Source organism: Anopheles stephensi, chromosome X, assembly GCF_013141755.1.
Source record: "Anopheles stephensi strain Indian chromosome X, UCI_ANSTEP_V1.0, whole genome shotgun sequence".
NCBI classification, from domain to species: domain Eukaryota; kingdom Metazoa; phylum Arthropoda; class Insecta; order Diptera; family Culicidae; genus Anopheles; species Anopheles stephensi.
The window spans coordinates 18,595,030-18,617,180 of record NC_050201.1 but is presented as its reverse complement, the minus strand read 5'-3'; the positions used below and the strand labels follow the sequence as shown (position 1 = coordinate 18,617,180).

The 22,151-nt window shown below is 43.2% G+C and overlaps 2 protein-coding genes across 4 annotated transcripts in view; both read left to right on the top strand.

Annotated features, from left to right (window-relative positions):
- LOC118512446 (frizzled-3) overlaps positions 1 to 22,151 on the top strand; it is a 39,465-nt gene that overhangs the window by 8,525 nt on the left and 8,789 nt on the right. The window contains exon 1 of one of the 2 annotated variants that reach the window (XM_036056922.1): positions 20,180 to 20,577. The exons of the other annotated variant lie outside the window; for it this stretch is intronic. The gene's annotated coding sequence lies outside the window, so the exon portion shown is untranslated. Of the gene's footprint in view, positions 1 to 20,179; positions 20,578 to 22,151 lie in introns of those variants that run through there. 2 annotated transcript variants of the gene reach the window in all.
- On the top strand, positions 13,796 to 19,090 carry LOC118512693. 2 transcript variants are annotated; one of them, XM_036057508.1, is made up of 2 exons: positions 13,796 to 16,682; positions 16,770 to 19,090. In XM_036057508.1, exon 1 carries the CDS (start codon positions 13,940 to 13,942, stop codon positions 14,972 to 14,974), a length of 1,035 nt encoding a protein of 344 aa, XP_035913401.1. In that variant the 5' UTR covers positions 13,796 to 13,939; the 3' UTR covers positions 14,975 to 16,682; positions 16,770 to 19,090. The 2 variants fall into 2 exon arrangements, with proteins under 2 accessions (XP_035913401.1, XP_035913392.1); XM_036057499.1 differs by having other exon boundaries at positions 16,754 to 19,084.

The window sequence follows — 22,151 nt, the reverse complement described above, 5'->3', positions numbered from 1 at the left end:
ATCGTTGCGTCTGCAGCCAAGGTATCGAGCGTTTTGCTACCTTGTTTTTTCAGCATTATGGACCCATATCATGTCGCACGTGTGGACAGAATTTGTTGTTGGTTGTGTGATTGTCCTTACGAGTGTTTGCAGGGTGTGTGTAAAAAATGTGTACATTTATAACGTTATAAATGAAATGAAGGTTCTCCAGAAATGATGTTCAAAACGGACGATCGTATGCGCACTGCGATCCTTTAATGAGTGGAAGCCGCGTAAGTTATTAACATTTATTGCTTTTCATTATATGTTAATTAAATTGTGCATGAATATTGTTATAGACGATGCAAATAAAAATTGCTGTAAAGGCATGGTAATACCACCCAAGCATCCTCAAACGAGTAAGTCAATCATGTCATCATCACTACCCTATTATCTGTGGTTTATTTGGATTTTTTGGGTGGTCCGGTGGCCGAGGCGGTAGCGGCACTAATCTTTAGACGGCAGAATAGGGCATCGAATCTGGTCCGGAATCGTCTCCCTAAGATTGACTACAACTAAGCTAGTAAAGTCAAGTAACCCAGGAATGTGTGGCAGAAGAAGAAGAATCTGGTTCAAGCACAAAGAATTTACCCAATTGCCCCACATCTTGTTATAGCGATTTTATTTAATTATTTATTCAACGGTCATTTTTGTGGATTCATGTTTTCGATTTACAGCAGCAGTTCTTGATCTTTAGTAATAAGATCGTTCTTACCAGTCGATCGTAGTTAGCCGTTTATGTTTCTCCCGTTTTTGCTGGTGCACTTGGTACATTTACAATACAAGTGGATTGTGCCGAGTAACGACCCCGTTTTTTGACCTGTTCACCTGTCCTCACGCAAAGGACCACTATTCTTCACCATGCGAAATGTCATGGCGTACAAATTCCCTCCTCTTCACCTACACCATTCTTCCTAACACATTCCAGCTGGATGTTTGGCTCTGGCTGGGTTAGCATGTTTTTTCCCCTTTTCTTTCAATGGTTCTGCTTTGGTCCAAAGCGTTTGCTAGCGTTTGAGTGTTTTGTTATGGTGTTTTTTTCTTCTGTTCTTATATCTTCCTCATTTTGCTCGCATTTTGAACCAGGGCATTGCTTTACTCTTAAGAGGCAAATAAGGTCTCAAAGACCCAAAGCATCTATAAATAAACGAAAAAAATGCTATACTCTTAATTTTTTTCTCGATCTTAACCTCACGTCACTTCTCTACTGTCGCTCCAGCATCCTCCAGTATAGATGCTTTTAACCGTTTCTCTTTGCTTATTCAATTCCATTACAATAGTGTTGTCGGAGGCTACATGAGGTGAACAAAAAATATATACAGTGATGGACAGTAGAATAAGACCACCTTTATATTTCATGTACAAGCTACTGCTTTCGATACTTTTAGTGCGTATAATCATATCAAAATTTATAAAAACAAAATCATCAATATTCTAATTTTTTATTAAAATCTTTGTAAAACAGATGCTTGATTTCTTACAAAACGCCAATTGACTAAATAACCATAAAACGTTTTTCAATGTCAGAGTTTTCCTATAGTTAGAAAAAAAATAAAAAAGAGATGCTTAAGACTGTGAATATTGTTTTATTAATTTTTTTCATTGAAAAAACGTCATATTTTTTTTTTTATTTATTCGTAAAAAACGGCCTGGCCGTATTGCTTTCATATTTTATTCTATAGGCATACAAAAGAACCGTGGCTTGAATCTCTTGAATCCGGACTGTTCTCTTGTTGTGAGAACTAACTTACCAACTACGTGGCACCAATAATCTTGTAAGACAGATAAATAAAATGGGCTTAAGTCTGAATAGATGTCACTCCTCATCACGGACACTCATTTTTGCAACTGTGTTACCTAAAAGGGTATATTTTTCAGACTTTTTACTGAAAGAATTTATTGATTTATTATTTATTTATTACTTTTAATAATTATAAAGCATTACTACAATAATTTTAAACGATTTTGCTTAACTTTTACCTAAATTTAAGGTAAGTCAGTAGCGAAAAGTGAGTACCGTGAGTGGGGGGGGGGGGGGGGGGGGGGGGCATCTATTCAGACAGCCAAAAAATGATATAAAAAATAACATAAAATGATGGCCGTGGGGCTCAGGCATTTCCAAACATTTGAAATCGATTTCGAACCATAAAATCCTTTCAAAAATTACGATTACGGTGATTTCTCCTTTGTGCTGGTAGTCTTCGTCTCACACCGATTCCCGTGGCGTCATATCTCGTCTTCATCGCTGGCATTTAAATAAAAAAGTAATGTTATTGTTATGACTCTTGCGTTTACGATTGACCTTGAAATACTTCCATAAATGCAGACAATTTATTGTAGTGTCAATGATATAAAGTGGAATTACATCATTATTTTGCTGTCAGGAGTTTAGTTTACGTGGTAAATAAGGTTTAAAAGTTAAAATTAAACAAAATTATCTATTTTTTATGCAGCACATTTTCTCAACACTGTGTGGTTAAAACAAACGTCGCCATTGAGTTGAAATGAACCTATCTTTTTTTCTTATAAGATATTTAGATATTCTTATAAGGCTATTTCACACACATGAGTCTATGTAATGCTGAGCTCGTGGGCCGAGGTCTTAAAATGTGTTTTGATCATATTTTCATCAGAATGGAGGCTCAGAATCAGTTTCATAATTCATATAGTGATAAGAGAGATTTCTTAAAACAGCCAACTAAGTCGATGTCATAATCATTTTTTTTTATTAAATTTTAAAAATTTTCGGTTGTCCTATTCTATTGTCGGTCACTGTATTTATGTAGTCCGCGAAAATGCGATGCATGGAAATGATGGCATGCATATAAAGAGGAAAGAAGAGCGAGAGAGGAAACGGTAGACCAGAAACCTCTTGCACCGAACCTCAGAATCCCACTTTAGCAGTCGTGCAATGCAGTTCAAAACCAAAGGAACAGCAAAACATAATTGCGATCTTGAACGAATGTCGAAGATGATGCAGTAGCAGTACGGGTACTGCGGTAACAATGATAATATTGTTCTCCTTTTGCCTGCTCAGTTTTATTACAATGTACATAAAGTTATATGAAAGGGGGTAAAAGAGTTAGGATAGGATAGGTAGGATTTTTAATTTTTTTCTGCTATGTTGCTGCGATAGTTATAGATGAATTCGTACATTTTGAACAGATTCTATGTCTCAGAGGCGTAAATGAATAATACGACTATAAATGTAATTTTAAGTACCAGCGCCGTGCAACGTTACAAGTAGATTTTAATGTAGGTGTCTTCAGGCGTCAATATGACTGGTTTGTAGTTAGCACCCTTGACCGTTTCTCATCATCTGTTTTATTGTCGGTTCCAACTTGTCACCTCAGATCAATGAAGTTGAAGTTGACACAGAAGCCATTTCTTGCAAAAAAATAATTTGAGTTTTAAAATCTTAAGAAATGAAGCACACGAAATACAAAACATTTGACCTATATTGTACACCAGAAACAATCATTTTTCTGTGGGTTCTTCAGGATCAGCTCAAGATCTAGAAGACTCAAAGACCCTGCAGGGAACCTGAATTTAAGGTTAAATTCATAGTTCGTTGCGACCAACGTAATCTGAACCGCATGGCCTGTAGTAGTACTCAGAACTTAATACAAGATACGTAATACTTCAACGTTCAAGCTCAGTTGGAGATTAATCTATAAAAATAGCTCATATCATCCATCGTACATATTCAAAAAGAATAATACAGTTTAAAAATTTATTACTAGCATCTTAAATACGCTTTTTAATTAAACACGAATTCCAAGCAAAAGTACCCTTTAAGACAATGCAATGATATCCACATTGCCAATTATGAAACCTCTCATTAATATTCTTTTTTTTCAACTTCGCAACACTCGAAGCGCACCGTTGAGGGATCTGATCCATTCCATTCCCATCGCCGATCGGGCCGGAAAATCGGAAACGTCCGATTGCATGATTGCTTTTTTGCTTTATCGCGCTTCTTTGGTGTTTTTGTTTTTACTCGTCCCCTTAATATAACATTTAAAAGTTTTTCGGTAATCGTTCTATTGGGACGCAAGAACTTCTTGACGTGTTTTTTTATTGTAGTTGTTGTTGTATGAGTGCAGGAGGGACCGACAAGATCAAAGCCGATTAAACCGCCAATTCTTGGGTCGCCCGTCAATCGCACGATACATTGATGTCCCCAACGGACGGACGGACGGACGGACAAACGCTATTTGTACACTTTTTGGGCGATTTAATTTCGCCAACGATTTTCGGCGTACCTTCCGCTAATTATCCGAAACAATGCATTCAGCTGGTCGCGGAGAATGGCAAAGGGGTGATAAGGGTGCAGTTTCCACCCTTCCGTTTTGTGCTTGTCATTCGCGTTTCAGTGTACAAAAGTTAAAAAAGCTACAAAAACACACATCAATCATTCCGAAGCGGTACGTTTCGTTTGACTGGTCGGGCGAGAATTGTTTGTGTTTACGCGAAGCCGTACCGGGTACAGAAGAACTACTCGACCGGTCAAATTCAAACGGTAATCACGAATCGAGAGATGGGGAGCATGGAACGAGAACGCGATCGATAGATAAATAAAAAGTACACACATATGGTGGATTTGGGAGGTTTCCTTCAAGTGTGCTTGAGATGCATCGTTTTCCCATCTTGAAGATGCTTGTACTTGCCTTAATATAACATAATTTTTGCAGGGCGAAAGCAGCCATGGAAGATCAAATAGCGAGTGTTCGACGCAAGCCTCAGAACGATACAACTAATAAATAAATCTGACACATAATTCTAACGCTAGCATAACTAGGAACAGTTAAAAATGTCAAAAAAAATTTTGATGATGATAGTATGATTATATAAATTTTTTGGGTAAATTGTCTAGCCACTATAAACACCGTTCTAACATAAAATGGCACTATTTTAGAGTTCTGATCATATCACTCCTGGTTTCGGTTGCTTTTAAACTTTTTAAATGTTAACAGATACTACCTACCAGTGTAACAGTATTTTTTGTATCGTGCAATACTGAATTACAGGGCATTATCAGCGAAAACGAATATTAATTTTGTGGCTTAATATCCACTTTGATGTTGCTAGATATTCTATACGAATATTTTTTTATCTTCGCTATAAAGAAAATAGTACAAGGGTCTCAGTTCAGGGTAGTTGGGAAGCCTTTTAATGAAAAATTCGACAGGAATGCGTCGGCCGAACGCAATCCGATCGTCTGACTTTCGTAAAACCACTGTTGCATATTTCCATCTCACTTCGATTATATTTCACGGTGTTCAAGGAATACTGCGAAACCTTCATGATGTTCCGATTCAGTTGTCCGGGCACAAACCATAATTATAAACGTGTCTTCTTTTCTCAATGCAGGCGCGTTCCGCTTGTTTGAGTCACATTTAGAGACATTTTTTTCACTGTTAGCACACGTTGTAGGATTTCTAATGAGGTATCGTTTGTTTATGCTAATGGTTATACGTTAAGCCATTTATGAGTTTAAAAAAACTGTCAATTTTGTTTGAGGATAGGTATCATCTATATCGGATGCGTATTATTAATTGACTTTTTTATGATATTTCGACTGTATCGCTATATCAAATCACAAAACAGTCATTCACAAGGAGTTTTATAACCTGTATAGAGATGTTGAAGGGTAGCTTATAGACACAGGATCAGAACTTTACAAAACATGAAATGGCATGCAAATAGTGTTACTTTTACTTTGATGTTACTTTTTAAAACAAAATATGTTTTCATCCTCTCGCATTGCTTGTTTTCTCCAGTCAAAACGCGTATCCACATCCACAAAAAAGCGCAGTTTAAAGCACAGAAGTATCGAAGTGAAACAAAACAAAACAAAAAACCTCCAAACGTATCTCGCAGGGGGAGCTCTGCTTCTGTGGCATCCAATTTTGGAAGTACGAACTTGTCGGAGGAAGGTGGGCAGTTGATGGGCAATACGAAGTCCTCCATATAGTGGCGGCGCTAGTTCTACCGGTTAGATTAGAGTGAGTGCTTTTCGAGGTTCTTTTGGCGATGTGCGTCAGATAAGCGAAAAAGTGCCCCTTGGTCCCGGTATTGAGAACCACCCCAGTTCGAGCGGTAAGTGCTCTACTGCTGCGTAGTCGGACGCAACAGACAAGCAGAAATACACACCAAAGCACATCGGGAAGCGCATTCACGAACGAATTAACTTGTGTATCGAATAGTTGCGCCATGGATTGCTTCTCCGGCGTTCGTTAATTTTTTATTCATCTTTCTACTTCATTCGGTGTACGTCCCTAGTTCCTACAACCGCACAAAGCGTTTAAGCTGTCTCGTTTCTCGATTTTTATTCTTCCCGTCTGTAGGCTCCAACATCGAAGCCGTTCGTTGTCTTGCAGCTAGAAATGATCCGGATTTATGCACCTTTTGGGAAGTTTTTGGTGCGAGTGATGTGTTCGACGGAAGCAACACACAAGATTCCCCAAGCGTAATAGCAGTGAAACTATAAACTAAACCCTCCAAATACCCATTGATCGCACTATCCTCAATCGATCGGTAGTTGCAGATTTTTATTATTTTACTTTTTACGTGTCTTATTTGTCTTGCTTCTTAATCCGAATGTTAATTAAATACAGCGGAGGTACAGCTCGGTATCCTGCTCTGTTAGGATTTTCTAACCATTTTCCGACTGGCAATCATTAAGATCCGGGCGAAGCGGTATGTTAAGTGGAACATACTTTGGTACACGTTTCTCCTACCGATTCCCCCTCCCTTTTGCACTCCTCGCCCATTCCCACCAGCTTTTTCAAACAGTGAGACAACATATACCAACGCACGTTCCTATATTGTGAGATGGTTGGGATAGAAGCGAAAGCAGGTATTCGAAAATATGTGAGAAACCGCAAAGACAGCCGGCTAATGGAAAAACATACTCTTGCTGATAAGATTGCTGCACGTGCGTGTATCTACGCATGTGTGTGCGTGTGTTTTTTTACAAGGTGTTTAAAATCTTCCTAGACACCCGACTTGGGCGACTTGAGATTTTTCTTCTTTATCTTCTTCTTCATTGGCACTACAACCTCGAGAGGTCTCGGCCTGCCATTTTAGGCTTTCTGTGACTTTATTTTACCCGTAGCAAAGTAGTCAGCCCTACGTACGGGGAGGCCTCCACCGTTTCTGCAACTCCATCAGTATCAGACGCAACGTCGTTGATGTGGCTTCCCACTGAACACTACTTTGTAGCATCAACTGCACCAGGTTGAAGCGCGTCACCTCCATAACGCACAGGTTGTTCAGCTGTTGACGCTCTGCTCGGAATCTTGGGCAACTGAACATGTTCCGCTGTTTCCACATCCGAAGGACATGCAGGACATTGAGGAGACGAATTGTGACGAAACCTGTGCAGGTAGCTTCTGAAGCAGCCTTGATCGGAAAGGCACTGCGTGATAAGAAGTTCTCAAGATCCTCCCCGAGGATGAAGCATAGAGGTACCATACCTGCAATCACACACACAGCTTCGTAGGATATAGTGCGGTACGCATTTGCTTCGCGTTTGTTTTCGCGTGTGCAATAACCAACTTCGCTGATTTCATCCATTCGTCAATCCTGCCGACAGCATCCGTGGCTATCATTTCGATTTCCCCAATAAACTCGTCTGTTACTCTCAGGGCGATGTCGTCAAGCTAGGCTCCTGGAGAAAGTGTCAAGGTTAGTACATTATTGTACATAATGTTCCACAAGGTGGGACCAAGTACTGATCCCTGTGGAACACCTGCTGTCATCTTTATCATCTTAACTTCGTCCTCCGTGTCGTATTGCAGCATGCGGCCATGCTGTTGAACGCGTTTTTGACGTCTATGGTGAGAATGCCGCAGTAGCGGGAACCGGACCTTTATCGTCGAAATGCTGCATAGCTCTTCTCGAGCACCGCCACGGACTGCATCAACCGTGGAGCGTTTTTTTCCGAAAACCGAACTGTCTCTCGGAGAGACCATGTTTGCCTTCCATGAATTGAGTCAACCGATCCAGAATCGGTATGTCCTGTGCCTTTTCAAAGGTAGCGACAAGGCCTAATGGTCTCATGGCTGACGAAGTCACCTGGTGGCTTACCCGTCTTTGGTATTAAGACCAGCTTCTGCTTTTTCCACATCGACGGAAACTGGCCAGAAAGTAGAGTAGCCTGGAATATCGCCTGTAACACTTAAGGGTACTCTTTCATGGCTACGGCGATGACCTCGTTGGGAATACCTTCCGGAACGGGTGCTTTTCCTGTCTTGAGGCGTTCTGCGATTCTCAGGATTCCGTCATGGGTTATCGGCTCAGGCTTTGACTCCGGGACGCTGAAAGCGAGGCTCAGTACCGGAGAGTTACGCGTTAGGAACAACTGCTCAACGATGCCTTTGAGCTTACTGGGGCAGCGCTCGATAGGTTCATGGGTTTTTGCTTTGCCCATTAGTATTTTGAACGCAGACCCCCATGGCTTCTGAGCTACCGCTGCATAGAGTTGGAGAAAGTATCGCCGTTTGCTCGCCTTAATATCTCTTTTCAAGTCGGATCGGACCTTAATATAGGCGTCTCTCAGCAGTTATTTGTTGCTCGGGCACCTCTCATGCTATACTTTTCTGCGGGCTGCCATGCAATCAGCCCGGAGTTTTGCAATCGACGAATTCCACCAGTAAACTGGAGCTCGGGTACACCTAGGTGGTTTTCTTCGAGGCATCGTGACATCACATGCTGTGGACAGGGCAGCTACCAGCTGTGGAGTATTCTGGACTTCTCCAAAAACCACCCAATGTTAACGCCTCCTTAAACAGTTCTTCGTTAAACATTTGTGTTTTCCAGCCTTGAATGTTTGTTGACGACAGTTGCCGTGGTCTTTGTCTTTCGTCAATGGAGTACCGGATAACTCGATGATCGCTGAGGGTATACGCCTCACACTCTCGCCGATTCAGATTTGGCGCCAGGACGGGGCTACAGAACGTAATATCAATAATCGACGTCCTGTTGTTCCTGTCAAAAGTGGGAGTGGTGCCAAAGTTCCCCAAGACTACGTCCAGTCGAGCAAGGCTTTCCAAAACCGCGTCTCCCCTATGATTCGTACGCTTGCTGTCCCATTCAACTGCCCAAGCGTTGAAGTCTCCAGCGATGGTTAAAGGATTCAGCCCACTGAGCTGTAAGACGAGGTTGGCCATCATCCTATGTAACCTCTCTATCTCCCAGCTTGGTTATTTCCGCTATGACGAAACCCTCGTACGCACAGGACACTTGTCTTTGAATTGGGAAGCTTCCCACGGCCTAGATTGCAGGTATGCCTGATTTGTCAGATACCCAGTTATTGTTGCAGTCGGATGGTACGGCTCTTAATTGAGCACGACGTCGCCCATTTCCTCTACCACTACTTGGCACAGGAGGTCCTGTGCAGCTTCACAGTGATTCAGGTTTATTTGAATTACTTCCATGTCTTTTGTGCTGCTAGACAATACGGTCCTCCAATTTGGTGAGTGTTGCTTCCCAGAGCACATACAAGGCATACCGCTGGATTGGTACAAGTGTGAGCCTGGTGCCTTCTCCTATCCGGGCCCTTAGAGTCACGCATGACATGATTAAACTCCCAGCAGCGGAAACACCTTCGCGTTTGCGAAAGAATGCGAATTCGGCAAACTGCCCAGTCGATCTCTATCTCGCTCGATGTCGCTACAAGCAACGCATGCTTAGCTGCCAATTAAATGCTGGCTTCATTTTTATATCAAGGCGAGCTGTGCCAAGTTCTAAACGTGCTTGCAGCGCACGTTCAACTACTTCCGGAGTTGTCACCTCATTTATGTCGCGAACTTCTATCATCACAACATTTCTGCGAACATTGACATGGCCGGCCTCAGCCCTTTTTATGGCTAAAGTCTTAATAGATGTCCCCCCCCCCACTAATGGTTCTCACTTTTCGCTACTGAGTTACCTTAAATTTATGTAAAAGTTAAGCAAAAGTGTGAGAAATCGTTGTAATAATTATTTATGATAATTAAAAATAATAAATAAATAAATACTTACACAAAAAAATCTGAAAAATATACCCTTTTGGGTAACTCAGTAGCAAAAATGAGTGCCCATGAGGGGGGGGGGGGGGGGGCATCTATTAAGAACTTAGCCTTATCTAGTTCACTCATTTTCGTGTGCGTGTGCTTAACGGCAAACGTAAGCACAAGGAGAGCGCGAACTCTCTTGTTTCTTTGAGAGAATGAGAGATGGTATACTACGCGATGTTTTACCGGATCCACTAAACCAATTGCGCACGTTAAAGGCAGCCGCTGATTTGTGTTCACTATTACACATAACGGACGAAAATTACAGGATCATATTGAACATAAAGAACGCCACTTCTCCATGCAAGGACGATCACTTTTGTTGTTGCTAGCACGTACGAACAGTCAATTATTCTACTTTACACGAAACGCAAATAGCCAGCCTTCAAACACAGCACTATTGTGTATCACTGCTGATTCACCGAGTCGACTCTGGTACAAGCCCGTTGGGGCTGGCTGCCGTAGGTGTGTGTGTGTATGTTTTTTTGACAAGGAGTTTAAAATCTTCTTGACACCCAGCGGGCGCAATGGGATTCTTACCCATGTAAAAAAATCTCCTTGGCTACGCAGTGTCGCTGCCACCACTCACGGAATCACCTCGCGGTATTACTTCATGAGTGGGGCTCTGCAATGGACTTAGTCAATACACACACGGAAAAACTACACATTACAAAGTTGGTAACAATACATTACACGAACACAACACTATTCACGGAGCACAGATACACTTATGAGGGACCAACACGTTGGTCTTCCTTCCACCGTCGTTGGAGTCTCGTCCCGATTTCCTGCATCATGGTTGCTACAGCTTCCCACAGGTCAGTGCTTTGCAGCATCGACTCCACCAGATTTGCACTGGAAACTTCTCTGCCACACTTGCTGTTTAGCTGCTGTCGCTCTTCCGTAAACCTCGGACACTCAAACAGCACATGCCCTGCTGTCTCATCCTCGTCAACGCACGTTGGGCAACGAGGCGATGAAGCGTGCCGAAACCGGTGAAGATAGGCTCGGAAGCAGCCATGGCCGGAGAGAAACTGCGTAACATAGAAGTCGACCTCTCCGTGCTTCCTCCCAACCCAGTCTGCCACGCTAGGGATCAAGCGATGCGTCCACCGTCCCTTCGCGGAACTGTCCCACTCAGCTTGCCACTTCCTCGTCGAGTTCCTTTTCGCGGTGTTCCTTGCGTTACCGGCGTTAGGTTCCCCCGTACGTGCATTCCAGAAGCTCTCCAGATCTTCTGCCAATGTGATGCAGATAGGCACCATGCCGGCGATAACACACGCTGCTTCATAGGAGATCGTCCTATATGCGCTGGTGACGCGCTTAGCCAACATCCTATGTACTGTGTTGACAGCAGCTTGGTGCTGTTTCTGCACCAGGATGTGTGCCCACGCTGGGGCTCCGTATCTCAGCACAGAGGTAGCTACGCAGGTGTGTAGTCGTTTGGCACTACTGCTAGGTCCACCGATGTTGGGCATAAATGAAACGAGTGTGTTTGCCGTCCTTGATGCCTTTACGCAGACCTGCTTCAGGTGCTCGTCGAACTTCAAGCGATCGTCAATGGTGACCCCTTAGTACTTGAGGTGTCTGACTGACTCAATGTACTCTGTTCCAACCATGATCGATGCCTTCTGGATCCGTTTATGACTGCTAATGACGATAAACTCAGTCTTCGCATGTGCTATCTGCAGTTTCACTGTCCTCATCCAAGAGTCGATACGTCCCACGGCGTCGGTCGCTAACATCTCGATCTCCGCGACGGATTCGCCGGTGATGGTGAGGGCGATGTCGTCCGCGAAACCGATTACTTACGCTCCTGGAGGTAACGCGAGGGTCAAGACATCGTCATACATTGCGTTCCACAAGGTGGGACCAAGTACTGATCCCTGCGGTACGCCAGCCGTGATGCTAGCGGTCTTGATTCCCTCCGCTGTGTCGTACTGCAGCATGCGTACATCGAGATAGTTCCTCAGCAGCCTGCACAGGTACGGGGGAACCTTCATTCGCTCCATTGCTGCCGCAATTGCCTCCCAGCTGGCACTGTTGAAGGCATTTTTCACGTCTATCGTGATGATTGCGCAAAAGCGTGCTCCACTCCTTTTCCGCTGGAACGCGGCATAGCCCTTTTCAAGCACTGCCAGTATCGCGTCGACTGTTGATCGCTTCCTTCGGAACCCGAACTGTCGTTCTGAGAGGCCGTATTGCCCTTCGGCATGGGCAGTCAGGCGGTCCAAGATTGGTATTTCCTGAACTTTGGCCAGGCCGTCTATGAGACCCAAGGGTCTTAGGGCCGACGGGTCACCCGGAGGTTTACCTGGTTTGGGTATCAGTACCAACTTCTGTTTCTTCCATATCGACGGGAACTGACTAGAAGCTAGAGTGCTCTGCAGTATGGCCTGGAAAACTTGTGGGTATGCCTTCATTGCTGTCTTGACTGCCTCGTTGGGGATCCCATCTGGTCCGGGGGCTTTCCCCAGTTTGAGGCGCTCGGCTATTTTCAGGACCTCGTCTATGGTTACCGGTTCTGGTACGGACTCAGGGGTACTGAAGGCAAAGCTCAGCTGCGAGGGTCCGTGTTCAGGGAATAATTGCGCGATGATTCCCTTCAGCTTCTCGGGGCATCTCTCAACGGGCTCCTTGCGAGTTTTAGCTTTTCGCATCACCGTCTTGTATGCGAATCCCCAGGGCTTCCGAGCGATTTCAGCGCAAAGCTCGAGGAAGCATCGTCTTTTGCTGGCTTTAATTTCCCTCTTTAAATCCGACCTTGTCGTAACGTAGGTTGCCTTCAGTTGTTCTCTGCTCGCCAAGCACCTGTTCCGCTGTAGTCGCCTTCGAGCGTTCATGCACTTGGTCCGGAGCCTCGCAATAGCAGCGGTCCACCAGTAATCCGGAGGGCGCGTGTTTTTGGGAGACTTCCTTCTTGGCATCGTAGCGTCGCATGCTTTGGAGAGTGCATCTCTCAACTCTAACGCACTCACAACGTTCTGGAACCCACCAGTGTGTAGCGCATCTCCTCGTTAAAGCATTGCGTTCTCCAGCCGTGGACTGATGCCCGAGGTGTCTGCAGTGGAGTGTGATCTCTGCCGATGGTGTACCGAAGCATGCGGTGGTCGCTGAAGGTATACGCCTCGCTCACTCGCCAATTCAGGTGTCGTGACAGCACTGGGCTGCAGAACGTGATGTCAATGACAGAAGTTCTGTCATTTCTGCTGAACGTGGGAGTGTTACCAACGTTGCCCAGCACCACATTGAGTTGGAGAGGCTCTCGAGTACCGCTTCCCCTCTGCTGTTGGTACTCGGGTTACCCCACTCAACCGCCCAAGCGTTGAAGTCCCCGGCAACGACGACTGGGTTGCACCCTACAAGAGCATCAACGAGGTTGTCCAACATTGTGTTAAATCTCTCCAGTTCCCAGCTGGGTGATGCGTAACAGCTGCAGAAATAGACCCCGTTCACAATGGCGATGGTGAAACCCTCCGAGTCGTGCGAGACTACTTTCTGTATGGGGAATCTGCCCACCGTCCAGATAGCAGCCAGGCCTGTCCGGTCTGTTACACAGCAGCTGTTGTCTTTCGGGGTACGATACGGCTCGGAGATTACCGCGACGTCGCCCTGTTCTTCCGCTATCGCCTGCCACAGTAGGTCCTGCGCTGACTCACAGTGGTTTATGTTGGCCTGCACTATCTCCATGATTTCGCTTTTGTCACCGCTGGGCACAAAGACCACTAGTCTTGTGTGCATTTACGCCAGGAGCACAAAGTACACACTTCGAGGCATTGTGGCAGCTGCGCGCCTGGTGGCCTTTCTCTCCACAACAGAGACAGAGATCGGTTCGATCAGGTCCCTTACAATCGCGGGAGATGTGGTCTGTTGCTCAACAGCGGAATCATCTCCTGTTAGGCGGTAGGATCCGTACCGGGCAACTGGACCAGTCTACCTTCAACGTACCAGCACGTACCACCTTCGCTGCTAAATCCCCAGGCATTTTTATATATGCCGTCTGCGTACCGTTGTATGATAGTCTTAGCTTCGCCCCCAAGAGGGTGCTTCCACAATCGAATTGCTGCCTGAAGGCCGATACCACCTGTTCTGCCTTGGTCTCAATGTCAACATCGCGGCACTCTACCGTTTCCGACCGGTTCAGCACCCTCACTTGTCCGGTTGTGCTTACAGACTCCTCTATGAGGCTCCTCTATGTGGACTCATCTGCATCTGATATCTGTAGGTTCGCCGTGGCAATAGTACTTGCAGCGTCCGCTGTGTCACTGTTTGCTACTTTACCCATACCAGCTTCGCTTTTTACTCGCTTCTGCTGCTCCTCAAGTACTTCAGGGGAGCCGAGATTTCTCCCCCTTTTGGACGGAGCCTGGGGTCCCGATGCCACATTGTTTCTCAGCACTCTTTCAGTTCTCTCTGCCCGCAGTTTCCAAGAAAGTAGCTCCCATTCAACACTGCCGAGGTCTGACAGTATTTTCACGGCCATTTTCTTGATGGGAGCATGTACGTTGTGCTGGTTCTTCGTGTACAAATGCAACTCTCTCGCCGTTGCTAACGCAGCCTGTAGTTTCGCTGCTGTTTTGCGACGGTTCGAGCATCATCAGCGTCGACTCTTGGGGGTTGCGGTCCTTCATGCTGTCTCGTTCTTCTGCGACATCAGCGGTTACGCTCGGTGTTTCAACCGCATTTTCAGGGGTAGGTGCAGCGGGAGGGGAGGGAGGGGATCTCGGGGTCTTGGAGCTCCTTGGGTGTGGCTGTATGTGCAGAGCCATATGAAGATCTTGCCAAAGCAAGGTGTTGCTGGCATTACCAAAGCCGAAAAATCATTATCTGCCCATGTTAAACAATCAATCAGTCAAAACTTCATAATAGAAAGTTTCATAATCAAAATCATTTAAAGGTTTATGCACCCAAACAAATTTACCACGGCCAGACTATCCTGTAAAACAATCTGTCACGAATGTACTGCAAAGCGGTGTGCGCATGTATGTGTTGGTGCGCTATTACAAAATAGAAGAAAAAATTGTAACGTTTACCGAGCAAGAATAGAAAAAAAGATGTGCAAAGCCAACGACGAGTAAGCAGCCGCTGCAAAATGAAAAAGAAACACAGTAAGCGAAAGTAAGAGAAAATCTCCGGCGTCTCCAAAATTCTACCCATAAATTATACCACCAAGCAACCGTCTGGTAAGGACAAAGAAGAGAGGAGATAACGCAGAACAGTGTGCACGACATACATTTGCAGCAGAACGGGAATCTGGAGCGCGGAGTCAAAAATGAGTCCGGAACCAAAATGAGACCGGAACCAAAACGAGTCCGGAACCAATTCGACTCCGGAATCAAGACGATTCCGGAATCAAAACGAATCCGAAACCAAAACGAGGTCTTGGTCTTGGGTTCATAACATCCAAGGTACATTGATGATCCCGTGGACTCATGCTTAGTGTTCGGTCCTACACACCACAGTACAGGAAGATCCACAGTTTGATAGAAGAAACGTTTCTAGAACATACAAAGGTCCGAATCAACTAATATACAAACGTCTAACAAATATTAATTCGAGTTTCACGAGGATTCCATGTGTGTCCATACAGTTTTACATAGGCTTAAATCTTCCACGGTATAAAAATCTCGCTCAGCATTGTATTAATCGTTTTTTTATACACAATATTTGCCTCCGCGTGAATCTTCACGTCAACTCTGCCAAGACTTTTGGAAGTAGCTTATCCCGTGGGAAACCTCCTCGAAACTCTTATGATTTCTGTTTAATCTTTTGGGAATGTGGGGGTAGCATCGACTGATCGGAATTAAATGAACCCCACGAGCAGTGAAACGCTGCGATAAGGGAACTGCTTGAGAATGTGAGGGCAGAGGGAGAAGCAGCAAGACAATAAACCATAGGAAGAACTATTGATTAAAAGGGTTGAAAAAATACACACAACCCATCAGAAAGCAATCGGAGAGAAATGCCTTTGAAAAGGACCGCAAGGATGCGAGACTGCAGCGAATCGGTGAAACGTGAACGGTGCATGAATCGGTGGGGTGCTGGAAATTACTAGGTGGCGGGAAGGGAAGAGTTGGGGGGATCAATGAGCACTACACCAGGGGTCGGCAACACTTTTCTCAAAAAAGGTCAGATAGTAAACACGCAGACGCCATAGTTTGTCATTAGTTTTCAATGAAGAGACTTTCTTGCATATATTTAAATTTTATATGCTTGCGTGTTAAGCAAAGCTAATAAGCTCAATAATCTCAATAATCAAATCGATCAATTTATATTGACCTTAGTCAATAAAAAAATTGTCCGATTTTAAATAATCGGACAATCGAAAAATTTTAAACAAAGATTGAGTCTAAAAACAGTCGGTGAACCCTTGATGACGATATCTTGGGTTTTTTTTTTTGCGAGTCCCACTAACATCTTCTTTCGGACCAGATGAACTCAGCCAGCGGGTTGGATATTGCCCACCCCTGTCGATCAACGATCGAGCCGCGAGAATGGAGCGAAAGGCAAAAATCTGTTTTCCCAACTCCCGGTTCATGCACCATTCCACCCAACAGCAACCACAGCAACAAAACTTCAAAGATGAATTCCATGCGAAAGAAGGTATAGAAAAAGTATCAAATAGGTGGAAGCGATGTAAGATCATTATTTTATCTCTTTCATCTTTCCCTAAGGGCAATTCCTCGACAGCGATCCGTTCTATAAGGAGAAAAGATAAAACGAAATGGCCGAGGAAGCAGGAAGCAGACACAACCGAAGATACACACGTAGGAAAGTCTAAATGCGAACGGTACAGAACAGCACTTTGCAAAGAAAACGAGCAAAAACGTAATAGCACAAACAGCCATATATATACACATATATAGAGATGTAGATTACATATACAGTAACGGACAAAACAATAAAAATATCATGATATCTGTTTATTTATGGAAAACTATTATTTAAATTTTTGTAATATGTGTAATATTGCTTCTAGACGGTTAGCCATTTTCCTGCTGAGAATCTGTTTGGCATGATTTTCACAGTGTCACTTTAACATTTTCATACAAAAATATAAAAAATCAAAACAAAAAACGAAAAACAAAATCAATGTCGCGTACGATACTGAATGAGAGAGTTAATGGAGAGCGCGATTGTTTAAATCACTTTAAAATTTATTTTTTCTCTGAATTTTAATCATATTGTGATTTTAATTGGTTATATAGAACGGCCAGGTCATATTCATATTTAATGTTCTTGTTATCAATCAATAAAAATGCGAAAAATGCGTCTACTAGCAATCCAGTTGAGCCAAACATGATTCGTTTTTTTCCGAAAGTATTTTAGTTAGTCGAAATTTTTTCTTTATTATGTAAAATTTATAAACCTTTGCATTAAAATCAAACTTCTAAAAGTAAACACTTTAACAAAAAAACATTCCAATAGAACCGCCTGGTATGTAATACATTAAATTATACATTAAAAAGTTGACTTTTTTAATAATTTATTTAACTCATTTGAAAGATTGATATGAGATGAGTTTGATAGGATTATACACTGAACACAAAAAAAGTATATAATCTTTTAATTTGATGAATAATCTTAGTTTTTATTCATGTAGGACAGGCTGGCCGTATTGCTTAAAACTAAATTTTAAAACATATACCTTCCATCGTAAGTTTAGAGACATTTCCTTCTGCAAACCGTGAAAGGACACTTTATCCCTGGTGCGCTCACCAGAAATAATCTTACTTTGTTGTTTAACGCATTTTTGCTATGAACCAAAATAGTTAGACAAAAGATTATTCGGAGCCGCTTTGATTGATGCAGTGATATCCTCGTTTAAAACAACATCTTCAACTAAGTTTTACAAAAAAAAAGCTTTGTACATTCGTTTACTATCGGTACCATAAACCTAAATTTTTCCATTGTTACAAAATATTGTTAGTTTTCTTTAATCGTCCAGCACTGTAGGCTATATATATATATATACAACGATTTGCTACACACAGAATGATTTTACCTCAAGGAACTGGAAACCGGTTGCAGAACCGATCTCGAATCCGCTGGTTGGTGTTATAATAATTGAACTTAATAGACCATCATCTCATCATCATTACACCGCGATCAGGCATCTAAAAGGAAGGCATGAGTCATGACGACGGCGTCCACGATCATAGCGATACAGAGAATGGTGAAGGAGAGCGGCGGATCGGGTGCTTCCCGGTGTGCTTAAGGGTAGGGCGGAAAAAATTGACACCGGAGAAACTCTCGTCACAACCGTGCAGATCGGCACTCGGGAATACTGCATATAAAAGATTCATTCCCGACATGACGAAGTTGACGTGAGAGTGCCAGCAATTACAGAAATAAATTTCGTATATTGAAGACTATGAACTATAGGCGTTTCTACCTTGCAAAATTGTTTGAAGTCATCAACTCACACTGGAAAGGATGATTTGCGCTTAAGTGTGTAGTATGTCCTGCGAACAGCCACAACTTATGGCTTTCATGAGTGGTCACCTTCATTAGGAACTTATTTAGTTAGTTGATGTAATCGGGAAGCGTAGTCAACCTGCAATAAAAACCAACCCCTTCTACCGCACGAAACGAATCCTGCTACGAATAGAGCCAGTTTTTTTTAATTTTCAATGATTATCCGCAGAATAATACTCAAATAAAAATTACGGGGTTTTCGTTGTGAAAATCTATCCCCACTCATATTTGGCTCTTGCACCGGTGGGTCAAATGCTTTGAATTACTACTCCACTCTGCCCGGGAGTGCTCCGTGCGGCCGTACGAAACGACGAACGGTCGTCGGGCTGACCTGAGACAAGGTTGTGAAGGTAGAATGCGGTAAGTCCTCCGGCAAAAGGAGAATGACGGGAATGATGGAACAAGATGAAAGAATTGTGCCGCCGACGCGGTGCCGCAACTCAGAGCACAGGCATTATCATCAACTAGTCAGAGGACTTGGGATAGCTGGTGTGGATGAGAAGCTCACCGCAACCGCAACGGTTTCATCCAGCCTGCGTTCCCCAGCTTACTTATGGGTCTGGTTTCTCGATTCCATTTTGCTGTCTATAGACGGGGCGAGAATTGAGCATTAAGGCATGGCTGGCTCGGAGCAGAGACCATCGTCTGGAGCAGCCCCGAAGGGTTGGGTTTCTTTTTGGTGGGGGTAGGGTGAAATAGCATTATTATAATACATCATTCTCCACCTTTCGCTAAGTGTAAATTAAGAAGGGAAAGGAAAAAAGGCGCTCTGTGCCGGCCCAGTGTGGCCATGTCTGAGACAGACGTCTATAGTTCGAGTCGGCTTTTTTGCGGTTATTCTGAAGCCCGTCAGAGCTTAAGCGTACGTCCTGCATTCAATGACGCTAATCATTTAGACTAACGTTGAAATTAGCGCTCTTACTTGCTCATGGTCAGAAATGATTGTCCAGCGTGCTTGCATGTGCATTGCACACATACAATTCAGACAGCAGTGCGAATCTAAACGGAAAATGCGGTAAAGATGCTGCTGTTGAAGGGGGATTGGAAATTTTAAACATCTTATTCTTTACACCATAACAATATTAAAAAGAATTAAAAGAAAGAAAGTTCTACGTTAAGGAGAACAGTAAGAAAGAATCCTGTTGAGTGAGTGACCAGTCAAAATGCGGGGATGCTCTGCTCAGTTGCAGTAATAATGTTATTCAAATATCTCAACTTATTTAGTGTTTATTTTATCTGTTGAAGTTGAAGCGTATATGTTTTGATTTAGAAAATCCGATTAAGGCATATACTTGGTTTTGATTTCACTGTGAGCGATACGCGATTTAATTATTTTCGCGTAGTTTTTACACCAAATATTGAACACATAATCTTGGAATAGAAAAGCGGGAATTATGTAACAAATGGACGTTTTGCTTTTCTCATAATAATGTATTGTTTATGCCTCAGAATGTACTAGTCATATCATAGCAGATTGTAAATTCAAGAAGAAATGCTTGCATCGTACTAGGGTCATCGTAAATATTCAGTGAAACTTGGGACATGTTTTTATCACCCGATTCTAGACCATCAGGCGTTCCTGTATCCTAGATAGTTTATTTTTGATTTCATGTAATAATTATATCTACACGGTGCTGATACATTGATCTTTGTCAATTAGTATTGAGTTGTTTCATTTTCTTATCTTATAACGGATTCGTATAACTTGTTTTATTTATATGCATTGCTCAGTCGACTGCGAATCTACGTGGCTAACAGACGTACTTTGGATAGAGGAGCACTGAGAGAGAAAGTGCGTGATCAATAGTTAAACTCTCAGCGCATTGAACATCAGTGTAGTAGTGGTCTATAGTGTTCAGTATTCGCGAGTGAAAGAGACACACAGAGTGAATCTTAAAGTCAGAAGAGTGTTATATTTTTTCAGCAAAGGAGATACCAACTTTTGGCGCGAATTAAAACTATTGGGTTCGGACACAGACGAAGGAAATCGGGACTTGCTTATTCTGCGATCAAAATCGGAGTGAGTTTATTAAGTTTGATTTACATACAAGTTGCTTTTTGGGAATTGGATGGGGAAGGGGAAGGTATTGACGATTCTTGATGACTATTGCTGATTCGGCTATTGCATGTTTTGCAATCGTTAACTAGGTCAGACGATCAACACGGTTTGCTGATCGGTGCAATTTATCAGTGCAGTGGCCGGTGGTGGTTGACAACACTAGAAAATGCTGTGTTGACAACGCAGGTTTATTAACTCGCGCAAACGCTAGCATTTGTATAATCATAATGAATACACATATTTTGGAACATATTGTAAGTGAAATACAGTAAATTAGAGTTAAGGGCATCCCATTAACCATGGGAGGGCCAGGCCCGGCCTGGGGAGGCCATCCACATACCCCATCCAATATTCGAGAGCGTCAAACACCACCATGGATGGATCCTGACAACTCAAGGGGACAACTGCTCTTCTAGATTTTGAGCGCAAATGAGGGCAAATTGTGCCCAAAAACCCATTTATAATTGAGAAAAGCCTTTGTAGCCACGCAGGTAGCATAGAGCCCTGCACACCGTTAGAGAAAGGGACAAAACTGCTGATCAAAACCCGGAGTCGTGCGCAATTCGATAAGCTACAAAGTTTAAAAAAACTAACAAATGATACAGAAGTAACTAACGCACCACACCCACACCTTAACAGTGTTCAATGCCTAATCGTATGTAACAGCTTGGACGGTCCCTCTGATGATGAAATTTTGAGCGAAATGAAAGAGCAGATAGTAATCTCTGTGGAGCGTTTTTTGCAAAAAGAGAATGGAGAAATCAAGCCCACCAACTCTTTCCTAAAATTGACTCTGTTGCAGTATCCAGCGAGATACGAGTCGGGTGTTTAGTTACAAAAACTCGAACCTACTATCATCGATCGATGATTTGCACAAACTGCTTGATCATTGGACACACCAAAAACAGATGCACTGAGGTAAATTGCTGCATCAACTGTGGAGAGAGGGAGCATGGAGAATGTTCATCTCTTACTAGATGCAAAAATTGTCTCGGTAATCACACCTCTCTGAGCAGATCCTGTCTATCCTACATAAACGAACAAACAATTATCAAAATAAAATCGACAACTGCTCAAGCCAAAATCATTTTCAAAAATGGAACCAAATCAATCAACTAATAACTGCAGCACGTGCAGCAAGAATCGGCGAAAGACCAAGCGAAAGATAATCGAACTGACAAAAGCTGTTGCATCACTACAAGCAAAGATGGAAGAGATGAGCAACAACACAGCAAAATTGCTGAAAGAACGCGATAACCTACGTAGAATATACGTCAACACCATTAAACACAAATCTAACACGCATACAGAATCCGTCAACTCCGATAGTTCAGATAACGAAAATCAAACTAACGAAGCAAACACACACAAATTATACCATAACAAAGACTGTCATAACGGTTAACCGTCGCACAAAAAAAAGTAGACACAGCCTATTCCACTGAAGAGAACATCACTACCGAAACAAAACCAAACACACGCGCAGATACTGAAACCACAAAAGTTAAAACGAGAAAACGATAAAAAAAAACCGT